General features: G+C 48.2%; 1 protein-coding gene across 1 annotated transcript in view; it reads right to left on the bottom strand.

Annotated features, from left to right (window-relative positions):
• ARID1B (AT-rich interaction domain 1B) overlaps positions 1 to 12,719 on the bottom strand; it is a gene marked incomplete at its 3' end in the record, with an annotated part of 355,694 nt that extends 342,975 nt beyond the window's left edge. Inside the window, exon 1 of the mRNA XM_084228519.1 lies at positions 11,238 to 12,719. Within this exon, the coding sequence (XP_084084645.1) occupies positions 11,238 to 12,704 (1,467 nt within the window). The 5' untranslated portion in view covers positions 12,705 to 12,719. The remainder of the gene's footprint in view (positions 1 to 11,237) is intronic.
• Between the last annotated feature and the right edge of the window lie 577 nt (positions 12,720 to 13,296).

Raw genomic sequence — 13,296 nt, 5'->3', positions numbered from 1 at the left:
TGCTGAGAAAGGCCACCACGGGGGAGGAAGGGCGCTCCTGCCACAAGCAAGGGGCGGGGGTTGACATGCACAGAGCAACCTTCTGGGCCTGCCTTCCAGAATGCCACCTCTCCCCGCCAGGTGAAATTAAAGGGAGTTGGCAGTAAGGAGGAGGAGGGGAGATTTTCAACCCCAGCAAAATCATGACAATTGTGATGACAATCTTTCCAATCTAATTTTCCAACTGTTAACAATTATAAACTATTTGTTTATTACATGCAGAAAACTAGCAAGAAGCAAAAGATTCACTCAGCAGACCAAGAGTTTTCTGCCCACCACCCACCAATTTCTTCCACCTCAAATGTGATTGCCTATGAGGCTAAAGTTATTCAAGCCACATTTCTAGTTAAATGGAGTAATAAGTAAAAGACGACTCTCCCCAAATCTGCCTTAGAGTCCCCGATATTCACTCAGTACCCTAAAGACATGCCTCTCTGCTGGAGAATGAGCAGCGAAAGGTTTGCCATTAAGGATCCGCACCGGCTATCTTGTTATCCAGGACGGGGTCCTAGCATGATCACTAAGCATTTAATGATGGTGGCGAAATCAATTGTTTTAATTTATCGCTCTTCTGGATTTATTTTTCCTTACCAGTTAAAAAAATATGACTGAAAAAAAAAAAAAAAAAAAACAGGAAAACTAGTAGACATTTTAGAAACATGATCGACCGCTCCGTAACTTACTCTCCTGAACACTTGGCAAGGCAAAGACACATCAGGCAATAAAAAAATGAAACTGTCTGGATTAGAAATAAGCCTCAAATATTAACCTATTTGTTCTGGAAGGAAAGACAAATAAGTTGTTAAATTAACTTGCTAAATTAACTAATACAGAATCACATCTAACTCATTCTAATGCCTTGCCCATGAGAAAGTAAAAACCCTTTGTTGTTATATTAAAAAGCCCCTCTCCTTGCCAGGCAGTCTACCAGTACTTTCCAAAACCTATTTCTCACAAGTTCCATGGGTTAAGTAGCCTTTCCCATCTCTTCATATATGAGGGAACGTCAAACCTCAGAGAGGTGGAGTAACTGGCCTGAGGTCACACAGGTAGTAAAGGCCATAAAAAAGGCAATACCTTCTGGCGTTCTCTATCCCTTACACCCTTGGCTCTTGCCCTTTGGTTAATGTCTGCTCACCAACCAAGCCTTCACAGATTAGACCTGATTTACTGCAATGGACCTTCCTACGCCAGCCCCCAACCCACCCCCACCTCTGCATCAAACATCAGAAGTTCTCCCACCCAAACCACCTAACTGCATCATGCAGACCATGCACTTGTCCTGTTGAGCTGGGCACATCAGTTCCTTGAGGTCTAGGCCCTGACCACCAAAGGTCCCATCATCCAACACCAGGCCAGGCTCTCCACAAAGACACCAACCTCTAGTCCCCAAGCTGACTATGCACCACGGTGAAATTAAATGAACCCAGTATTAAATCCTTCATGCAGCAATGCAAGAGTCATTTCTTTATCAGGAAAAAACGCATGATCCCCAAAACAAAATCCAAACTACGATCACGTTCTCACTGCTGTCACAGCACCTAAGAGCAAGCTACAAGGCGCTGACCTTCTACCCAAGACAGCGAGACACTGAAGGGACAGAGTTCCTGCAAACATGTAAGACGCTGGTCAGGAAATGTTGCATGTAGACCCATACAGGATCAACTACTCTTCAAATATTTCTTAGATGATGCTCTTTAAGGGACATAGTCTCTCTGCATAGAGCTGCAGGAGAATAATGCAGTCATTCATTTTAATTTCCACTTTGTAAAACACCAGGAGTCTATGATAATTCACCAGGGGAAATTATGGATCGGGTGCTATATTTACTCTTTGCATCTTAAGCACCAAGTGACACCAAGTAAGTATTTATTCATAATAGAATTAAATTTTGTCCCTGATACTTTTATAAACCTCAGTATTAAAAAACAACAACAACAATGTTCTCCACATATTAGAAGCATGTCTTTCGCATGCTGAGTTTTGACATTCGCTATGTTGACTGTTGGAGAGCAGCCCTAAATCTCCAAGGTATGCAATAAATTATAATCTCACTAAGGACCAAATCTGAGTTATACAGTCAATGATGTTGAAATGATTCATTGAAGAAGAAAGTTACTGAACTAATGAGACCAAAATCCCACCCCAAACCTCAAAACCTAGTTTCTTTGCAAAAAAAGTACTTCCCCTAAAAAAAATAAAGTTCTTTTTGCAGGTGAGAAAAGTGGAAAGGTCTTGGAGGTGTAAGACAGGAATGATTCTAGGCCCGAGGGCAGAAAGAAGGAACTAATATTAAGAAAGGATGACTGAACGGGGCGTGGCTTGGATCCAGACATGGTCTACCTGGGCTGTATTGTTAAACCAAAACCAATCCATATAACTGTAAGAATCCCACTCAGTTCAAAACTACATTTTGTGAGAGAAATTACAACAGAATTCACAAATCTGTGTGTGTGCACATGTCTCAGTGAATTTATAATTCACCAAACATGTCTGGGATCTAGTGGAGTTTAATAAGCTGTTCAGTGGTGCAGAGCTGATTACGCATTCACTGTTTTTTTGTGGTGGTGGTGGTGGTGGTGGTGGTGGTGGTGGTGGTTGTTTTTTAAATTCAAGGCAACTCAGGATTTTAAATCTGGGAGGGCTGAGGGTCATCAACTAGAGGCAGGATCTGGCCCCATCACACCCCAAAGTAGGCAGGGCAGGGCAGAGAATAAGAAGCGAGGCACCCTTCAGTACACCCATGACAAGGCAGGTGGGGAAAGAAGAGGTTTCTCATACAGAGGCCACAGATTCACGGCCACGCCCTCAGGGATAACCCCACCTGGCAGGCAGCATTCCGAATAAGGCAACTGAGCCCCAGCCCATCTCAGAGAATAGGGATGCTGAGGTCCACCAACGAATCAGGGTCTGGCCAGGTGCAAGCCCACCGTCTTCCCATCCCATCAGGAGACCTCAGACTAGATTCTCACTTCTTCATGAATCCTCATAATCACAGAAATAAGCTAACGCACTACAAACCTCCCAGCTCCCTCAGAAATACGTCTGCTTCTTCAGAAAGACACTTGCTCAGCAGTAGCAGTGTTTTACATTTCTATTTTCCAGGTCATTTATAATTCATTGGGCAAAGGGAATTTATTATAAAGAATACCAACTTGAAGCAGAAAATTTTAAGGATATTAAAAAGGGTTTATCACTTGATACGTGTAAATATAAGGTCACTGAATCTTACAATTTGCCTCTTAAAATTTTAGAAATTAGATGTCAAGCTGTAAACAAAATGTAAAATCCCCAATCATTTCAAAATAAGGCTATGAAATATGGTAAGGGGTTTAACTTAGGGTAAGGGGTTTAACTTCTAAAATGCTCATCACAAAAGGAAGCAGTAGATACTAAGGATTCCAGAACAGCCTCCACTAATCATCAATGCCTCGCTTTCTGAAAGGTTTATTTCAGGACCCAGAAGCAGTAGCTGAATTTACTCCTCATCTAGCATACATTATCTAAACAGTTACCAAAAATACTCCAGCAATCTAAGTATCTTCCTAAATCTGAGCAGACTGTTTTTTAACTTTTCCTCCAAGAGCCTATGTAATGTAGAAAACTGAGAAAAAATAAAAAGGACCATTCTATATAAATTTCAAAATGAGTATATTTTCCTTCTTTGCGTTATTATTCTCCCTAGCAGATCTATATTCTGCTCTGGCATGAAGCCAGTAATTGATTGGGAGAAATGAGAGTCACCAGCTCACATCAGCTACATCACCACAATCTACAAGGAATTGTTTGGCCAAAATCCACTCTCCCACCCAAAAAAGCAGGCCGATGGACTGCTGACCCGCACGGTTGCTACTTGCACTCCGTGTAAATGAGCCAGTTCTGACTAAGTCCATGAAGCTAGAAACGCCCTGCACAGGTAGAGTGGGAAGGAGCTTGACCTGGCAGTGGGGGCAGCAGCCCCAGGCCTGGCTACCCGCTGTGTCTGGCACCAGCTGATTAAGAAAACGGGTGCTCCATAAATATTTGCCAATTGGTGGCCTGAAGTAGGAATTTATTTAACATACACCTCCCAGCATAATGTTTCCACCTTAAGAAACATTTTTTTTTTTCCCTAGCACAAGCGTTTAAAACGATTCATTTTTCTGTGCCCTCCGTGGAATCGGGTGTAAAAGTACAGAACTGATGGTATAAAGATGTGACTGCATATCAACAAAAATAGCAGCTGGAATACAATTCCAGGATCTCATGTACAAAAAGCCATTCATGAGACTAACCAGAATCTAAGAAGTATCCCTTTGCAGCCGCCTCTAAATTTTAAAAAGGCAGTCTGCTTAATTTAGGAATTTTTTCACATACGAAGAATTTCTGTAGCGTTGCAGAGGACTGCAAATTAAAAACATGACAAAGGAGGCACAAACCTGGAGGACAGAACACTATGAAAAAGGAACCGGGGAAACACCTGGATTGATTGTTTGCACTGGTCTGCAGGGAGGGGCGGGGGCGGGGGGGAGAACAGCATAACAGAAACTGCAATTTATTTTCACTAACAGAATAAAGCCAGTAATTTTTAAAAGAGGCTAAATTGTTGAAAAAGTAGGAGAAATAAGGGGAACTGATCTTGTAAGGGAAAAAAGTTCATTTCCATACAACAAAGTCCCGGGTTTTTCTCCAACTATTCCAAATCTTTAGCAGAAAGGCTCCCGAAAGCTGCTCTTAAACTTTTGATGACTTGCTGAGAGTGAAACAACTAATCTGCACAAGACACATTTGCAAATAGTCAAAATTTGGGACGATTACTTCAAATTAAAATCGGGACCAAATAAAAACACCACTTGGCAACCCTATGGCACAGGTACAGAATTTACAAGAAAGCACTAAGTACCCAGATTAACAGTTATAAAAGTAAGGTTACTTTGCCCACAAAACACATTAATAATTTAACAATTTTAAAGTATGACATAAAAAAGAGAGTATGCATTTTATTTCAATTTGGGAAAATTAAAATGTTTGGGGAGTGAATGGGTTGATAGTTGCATAACAATGTATACTAATGTCGCTGACTCTATACCTAGAAGCATGCTGGTTAAAATGGTTAAAATGATGTTATAGGGCCTCCCCGGTGGCGCAGTGGTTGAGTGCTGGGTTGCGAAGCTGCCTGCAGCCTCTGTAGCGCCTGTTCGATCCCCAGCCGCCAGGTGAGGGTCCCACATGGCGCGCAGACCTCTCCTGCCGCCCACTGCTCCTCTCAGCAGTGTACTTCATCCGTCTGCCTGTTCTGTTCCCCGCTCTGGCTCTGGTGAATTCACTCACCCTCCCATGCTTCTGACTGTACCCAGTGCTTGTATAAATAATCTTTTTTTTTTTAAATAAATAAATAAATAAATAAAATGATATCATATATATTTTATGACAACTAATGGTAACGCATATATACGCACATGTATATACACAGAAGTTGTTTAGCATCCCACAGAAAAAAATAAACAAACAGTAGCTAGGACTTTCTGCTGAAAGTTATCAAAAACGGCTTCCCTTCCAGAATCACCTAATAAGGAATGACTTCTTTTCTGGTTTTGAAGTTTCATCAAGGTGCACATGAGACACTAAGACCTTAACAACCACCCCTCCCACCCACCCCCCCCCCCATCATGGTGAGCTGATGTCAAATACACTTCTACTGAAAAGGACTATCAGCCTAGGACAGATTCTTTCCAGAATCTGCTGCCATCTACCTAAAGTAAGAGTGTCTACTGGTAAATCAGATAGGCTTGAGATTTTAGGGCTAAAGTGTCTTTCCCAGCAATAAATATTTTCAAAAACAAATTAATTTCATCCTTAGTTCATCTGTCAAACCCAGCAGACTTGTAACATTTTCAGCACCGAGCCATTCAGAAGTGGGTTTGAAAACTGCCTACTGTATACTATTCAAATAAGGACATCTAAGCAAATGGTTCCCTTTAAATGACTCCAAGTAAAATACTTTAAAATAGAATATGCCTGCTGAAAACTTACTATGGAAACATATTTTACTTTGATAAGTTCACTCACCCAATCACATGAATTATTAAAAGTATTTATGTGTCTGTCAACAATGCCACTCACTCAGAGGTTAGCACAAGGCAAAATAAGTGGATATTTAATGATACTCAGATAAGATCCCCAAAGCATTTCCTCTCATCAAATTTCTAAGACAAAAAGTCACTAAGTATAGCAAGTTTTTAGATCAAAATTAATTCACTCAATCACCTAATTAAACCAAAAAGGGCCACTTAGTCTTGTATAAATAGCCTCCAAACTAGAAAAAGCAATATTGTATAATAGCTCTACATTCATGACACATAAATATATTCTCGGTGGATGAGCAGTTTTGCCTGGAACTTCTCCTGCCACCCCAGGGAACCAGGACTTGGGATTCCTCAGCCGCAAGCATGCATACACAGGAGCACGCGGTGCTGCTTTACATATCCACAGAGAAGCTGTGCAAATCTGATGAAGGAAGGACACCTCTGAAAATCACCCAGTTCCAAAAAGGCCTAGAGGTGGATGTCACCCCTCCCTGATACCCATTTTGAAAATCTAAATATCGCAAAAGAAAATTTTAATGGAATCTGTATTTATTAATATTCATTTGAGTCTCCAAAAATCTGCTGTTTTAAGTAACAACATATCTTTCAAACTATCCACTTCAAATTTATAAATCTACACACAGAGCAAAATGAAAGTGACAAGTGAAATGAGTGCCTTTTCCACAAATATGGATCAAAGGACACAGACCTATTAACGGAGCAGTGTTAGTCTAGTTCAGATTTGGGACACAGAGCAAAACCTTAGTAGTTTCCTATGCAATTACATCCAAAATTTACAGCTCCAAATCAGTCTTCAAAATAAATACCAAATTTCACAGATCCCCGAGAAATTTTAAAATTAAACCAGTCTTCCTCGGAAAGGACAGGGTTAAATTAAGAAATGATCACATTTTCGGTCTGCCTATCACATTGGTATTTATCCTAGAGGATTAGTAAATTCCGATTACATAAGTCTTTTTTATATACCTGCCCCAAATCATAATAAAGCCCATTAATAAAAAATAGAACTGAAAACTCAACCCCATTCCATGACACCTGTTTTCTTTATAATGTGTCTGTGTGTAATAAAACTATCAGATGAGTTTATATTAATGTTGTCCAGTACACTGTCTTACATTTTTAAAGTCAGTTTCAAGCCAAAATGAATGCTATTTTTATGGGAGTGAAGATGTAACTCTCTGGATGCTAATGAAGGAACACCCTATTCAGAGAGTACTAGGTACCAGTGTGTGCTGGCTCAGCTCCATGTCCGCGGCACTGCTAATACTTCTGGTAGATTATGATGCTGGGGAAATGGAACAAGTATAAAAAGCCCTGCCAAAAATTCATTCCTAAATATAGACAAAAACAAAACCAAAGGGAAAAAAAATGGATTAAAGTCTCTCATGACAGACCCACAGTAAGATCCTGTTGTTCCCTTGACTATACTTATCAATTTAGTGTTAATACACAAGTAAATTTAAGTCATAGCTGTCTTAAGGAGTAGCTGCCGTTAAAAAAAACAAATCGTCAAAAAAAGCAAGCACACAGAAATCAGGAAAATCTTTTTAAGGAACACAACAGATCTTGCAAACTTTCGACTTTAAATTTACAAATCTACACACAGAGCAAAATGAAAGTGACACGTGAATTATGAGTTCCTTTTCCCATAAATATGGATCAAAGACACAGATGCATTAACTGCATAATTTTGTCCCAGATAACCCAGGAAAACAGAACACGGCAGACATTTTTGCTATGTGTTGTTTTCTTTTAAATGAGAGGCCCTTTCTATGAACCACCGTCACTGACCCCACCTTTTCTGAGGACAGAGCCAGCCAGCCTGCCAGCCATACCTCGTCAAATACACACATCTAGGCCACAAAAATGGCTTTACCAGATTTAAAATCTCAGATCCAGTAAGATTTCCTTGGGGGGGGGGGGGAGGAGGAGGAGGAGGAGGAGGAGGAGGAGGAGGAGGAATGTGAATCCCCTGGGGAGAGAAGTGAGGCTCTAACATATACAAATGTTAAGGTAATCAGGCACCAGTCTGTAACTTCCTGCTTTGTAAATCAGCTAATCACTTTTCTTTTCATGGTAAATAGGCTTTTTTTTTTTTTTTTAGTAACATTGTATTGTATTCCACAAAACCAAAGTAAAATAGCATTAAGGGACAAATGTGGACACTATGAAAATCTTGGTTGTTTTAGGAGAGCTCAGAATTTCTACTGAGACTGCTTTATCTGCACTTAATCTCACAAAACTCCAGTGACAAACTATCTTAAAATGGCTTTTTTCGTTTTTTTAAAAGATGCTTCCCCTACAATATATGTGTATGTTTTGTTCCAAGTCACAAAAAAAAAAATACTTGCCATCCAAAACAAACCATTTCCTAAAATCAAAAATGAAACTAAACGGGTTAAAAGCCACAAGAAAAATTCATCCTTTCATGTGATTTAATAGCATTTAATAACCTGTAGCATTAGCTAATAATTTAGTATTTTGAGCAAATGACAGTTTCTTTGTATAATCACCATAACAAATAATTCTTCACTTACAAATAGAAGTGTGTGTGTGTGTGTGTGTGCACGCAGGCGCGCACGCAGGAAGGACACATTCTACACGTTATACGTTAAAGGGATCTACAGGAAAGCTGTGGATCTAGGTCATACGCCCTTCATTATTCTTCCCCCCTCAAAAATCAGAAAGCTATTCCCACGGGTCATACTGAAGACATAATGGATTCACTCTCATTCCAAGAAAACAAAATACTTAAAATGATTGGTGCCATTAAGAAATAATACTCTAAAGTAACACGGACCTCCATCTGCCTGGATTATCACTGGTTTCTAGTCAGAGATGTGAATTTTAATCTGTTCCTTTAAAAGCCAGCTGACAAAGCAAATCTTTTTAAAATTAATTACGTGGGTTTATTTACACAGGATTTCGCTATAACATTTTTACTCATGCGAGTCAAAAATAAAAACTGAAATTGCATGTCTGCTATCAAGAATAGGAAAATACATTATTAAAAGTACAACTCCACTAACTGACGTTTTAAAAGCAGTGGACGCTCACATCCTCAGCCTGGATTCACATGATTATCTATTAAATTTAGTCCTTCCTTTCACTCTAGTAAGCCTGTACTCTTAAGAGACATTATTATTAAAATAACCCTTCCTAAAATAAAAGTGCTGAGTAAAAATCTCCATTTCAACTACTTTTACTCCCTTTAAATGGATTAGAATTTTTTAAACTTTCATAGCATTAAGATGCCTGTGGGAGGAAAAAAAAAAAAAAACTTATTCAGAAGAAACAAACCCAGCACAACTTGTATATAATACAGTTTCACTAATTTCTTCTGTAAGCAATTCAAGTAAGACGCATATTACCTAATCTAACAAAATAATCCGGAGAGGGGAAAAGGAAAAAAAAAAAAACAAAAACAAAAACAATTCTTGAGGCAGCTCTGTATTTTCCAAATCAGAAGCAAACAGAAAATAATTTTCAGTATATCACAAGAATATCCATTTCTCCCTTGTAACTAAGTGGCTGCAAAAAATTAGTATATCGTTTCCTCACCTCGCTTTTTAAATATGTCAATTCCAACTAAAATACCTCATCCACAAACATCTTGAAACAGAATTGTTGAAGCACAGATGAGTAGAAACAGAGCTTTCATCCTGCTATAAAGCTTATTAAATACCACATCAGGATGTGAATGCATATCAGAATCTTGAAATTTTTAATACCATGACTTTCCATTTTATACGACACGATGTGAGGTCATAATTCCAATTTTTTACGTAGTGTAATCTGTAAAGAGTATTCTTATGAAAGCTTTGCAAACCCAGAAATCGGTAAAATTCTTGGCTTAATTATTTTTCGATTGCCACATCCTCACCCTACAATTAAAGTCCATGAGATGTCATGTCCACATTACCATTGTCAAAGATCTGAATTTTGTAAACGCCCAATCCTGGACCTCGGCATAACGGTTTTTATGGATTTAATCCTCTTATTAGCAGCTATGATCCACCACAATTTAAGCTTTAAATAACATTCAACCTTACATCTGCTTGTAATAGAGCTCAGTTATTATTTGTGGCAAGAATTTCTGTGACTGTACTGCTCAGCACTTCTATTTACATCAGCAGTGCTAAATGCCCAATGGTGAGAGGGGAGCCAATCAGATGGCAGATTAGATGTCAACTCAGAGGCAGCTGTCTGGAGACTATTACAGCCAGTTTACCTCCACAATTCAAATTCCAAACCTTGCAAAGGAGATCAAGTCAGTCTTTAGGCTCAGCCTGCGAGCGAGAGCGCGCCAGCGTGCAGGACACTTCCCACAAACGCGGTGGGGCCTGGGTGGCAGCAAATCAAGGAAATTTCAAATAAATCCCGTCCCCAAAGATCCATTTCAGCGGTCTGCTGTCTTCCCGCATTCGCTGAATAACATCTAAGCCCAAACTCTGAGCAAAATAAGTTCCAGGGAGCCGGGACGTGCCCGCCCGCCGCGGCCGCCCTGCTGAAGGTGACTCCTGCCCGAGCCGCCCGAGCCCCGGGGGGCGTCCCCGCCGGCCGCCGCGTTTCCGCGCGCTCGGCCTCCCCGGCGCGGCGGCGGGCCCGGCGTCCCTCCCGCTCGCCCGCCCGAGCCCGCCGGGGGCCGGGGCCGGCGCGGGCCGCGGCTCGGGCGGCACAAAGCGAGCCTGGCCGCGGCCTCGCCGTGCGGGCGCGGGCGCGGGGCGCGGCGGGGGGACAAAGTTCCCGGCTCTGCCCGCACTTGGGCTCGTCGCCGGCGCCCGCCGCGGCCGGGGGGCCCCGCGTCCCCTCCGCCCGGCCCGGGGCGCCGGCGCCCCCACAAAAGCCCCGCGCCCGCCCCAGCCCCGCCGCCCGCGGGTCCACCCAGCCCCGCGTCCGAGCGCGCGGCCCGCGGCGGCCCGAGGCCCGCGGCGACCCCCTCCCGGCCCGGCCCGGCCGCGCGCTCGGCCGCGGGGGGCGCGGGGCGCCGCGGGGCGCGGGGCGGGGGCCGCCGCCCGCTCCCCCCGCCGAGACGCGGCAAAAGTACGCGGAAAGAAAGAAAGTGGGGCGCGCGCAGGCCGCCGGCGGAAGCAGGCCCGGGCGCGGGGTTACCTGCGAGCGGCCCAGCGCCGGGCCGGGGGTGCCGGGGCTCATCGCCGGGTGGCTCCTTTGTTGCGCGGCCGCCCAGGCCGGGCCGGCCGCGGCGTACGGGGCGCCCAGGTCCTTGCCCAAGCCCAAGCCCGCGGCCGCCGCCGGGCCGCCCGCCGCCGCCCCCGCCGCCGGGGGCTGGGGCTGGGGCTGCGCCGGCGGCGGCGCGCCCGGGCCGCTGTAGTCGGGGTAGCCGCCGCCGTAGCCGCGCATCATGGGGCTGGGCGCCGTGAGCAGCTGGTTCAGGGTCGGCGTGGCCCCCGACGGGTGCTGGTTCTGCCCGGCGAAGCGCTGGAAGCCCCCCGCGGCCGCGCCGCCGCTCGCCTTGCTGAGGCTGGCGGCCCCGCCGCCCCCGGGGCCCATCATCATGCCGCCGCCCTGCTGCCGGGGGGAGCTCAGCGCCCCGTACCCCGCGGACGAGCCCCCATAGCCGCCGCCGCCGCCGCCGCCGCCTCCTGCTGCTGCCGCCGCCGCCGCGGCCGCCGCCGCCACAGCTCCCGCGCCTGCTCCTCCTCCTCCTCCTCCTCCTCCTCCTCCTCCTCCTCCTCCTCCTCCGCCGCCGCCGCCGCCGCCGCCGCCGCTGCCTCCTCCTCCGCCGCCGCCGCCGCCGCCCGCGCCGGGCCGGCCGTAGCCCGGGTAGTGGTTGTACTGGCCGCCGGGGTACCCCTCGTGGGAGTTCTGCAGGGGGTCCATGCTGCCGGGGGCCCCGGCGGCGGCCGCGGCGGAGTGCATCACCCCCATCCCGGGGCTTTGTTGTCCGCCATGTTGATCAAAGCAAGGCCCGGCGCGGCCGCTGGGGCCGCCGCCGGCCGGGGCCGCGCCGCCGTAGTAATTATTAAACTCCGCGACGGCCGCCGGGCCGCCGCCGCCCCCGGGCGCGGGCGCGGACACGGGCGCGGACACGGGCGCGGGCGGCGGCGGCGCGCCCAGGGCGCCCAGGCCCGGGTGCTCGAAGCGGCCGCCCGCCGGCTCCCCCATCTTGGGCGGCGCGGCGTCCTCCTCGCGCGCCGGGCTCAGCAGCGGCGGGCCCGGGGGGTCGGCGGCCGCGCCGCCCGCGCCGCCGTCCTTGGCGCCTCCATGTTGCGGCGGCTCCATGTCGGGACCCGGCTGCGCGGCGCCGCCGCCCGCGCCGCCCAGGCTGCCGCCGCCGGAGACGGGATGTTGCTGCTGCTGCTGCTGCTGCTGCTGCTGGAACTGGCTTAGCTGCTGCTGCAGCGCGTGCTGGCGGTGGAGGTGGTGGGCATGGTGGTGGTGGTGGTGGTGGTGGTGGTGGAGGTGGTGGGCATGGTGGAGCTGCTGCTGCTGCTGCTGCTGCTGTTGCTGCTGCTGCTGCTGCTGCTGCTGCTGCTGCTGCTGCTGCTGCTGGGGCGGCGCGGCGGGGGCCTCGCCAGCGGCTTTCAGCTTGTGGCCGGGGAGCAGCCCCGTCTCCATGGCCGAGCCCGGGCCCGCCGCGGAGGAAGAGGGCGCCGCCGCCGCCGCCGCCGCCGCGGAGGAGGAGGAGGCGGAGGCGGAGGAGGACAGCGCGGCGGCGCTTGCACCCTCCTCGAGGGCCGCCTCGGAGCCGCCGCTCGGGGCGCCGGGGGTGCCGGCGGCGGCGGCCGCGGCGCTCGCGCTGTGGGCCATGCTCGGCTCGCGGCTGGGGCGCCGGGGGCGGGGGGGCGCGGGGTGCGGGCCGCCGTCGCCGCCGCCCCCCGGCCGGGGTCCCGGGGCCGCCGCCGCCGCGCCGCGCGCGCCCGCCTCCAGGTCCCGGGCCCCGGGCGCCGGCCGCGGCCCGGGGGGCGCCCGCCGCTCGCCGCTGCCCGCCCGCGCCGCCGCTGCTGCCCGCGCGGCCATGATCGCCGCGGCGTGGCCGGCCGGGCGGGGGGCGGGGGGCGCCGCGCGGCCCCACTTTCTAGTCGGCCGCCCCTCCCGGGCGCATCCAGGCGCCCCGACGGGCCGCGGCCCCTCCTCGCCGCCGGCCCCGGCGCGCGGCGGCCGCAGAGCGCGCGCGGGAAGTTTGCGGCGCGGGGGCAGAGGAAACTTT

Source organism: Talpa europaea, assembly GCF_964194135.1.
Source record: "Talpa europaea genome assembly, chromosome: 2".
Classification (NCBI taxonomy): domain Eukaryota; kingdom Metazoa; phylum Chordata; class Mammalia; order Eulipotyphla; family Talpidae; genus Talpa; species Talpa europaea.
Note: the sequence above shows the minus strand (reverse complement) of the source record. Positions and strands in the feature narration are given on the sequence as shown.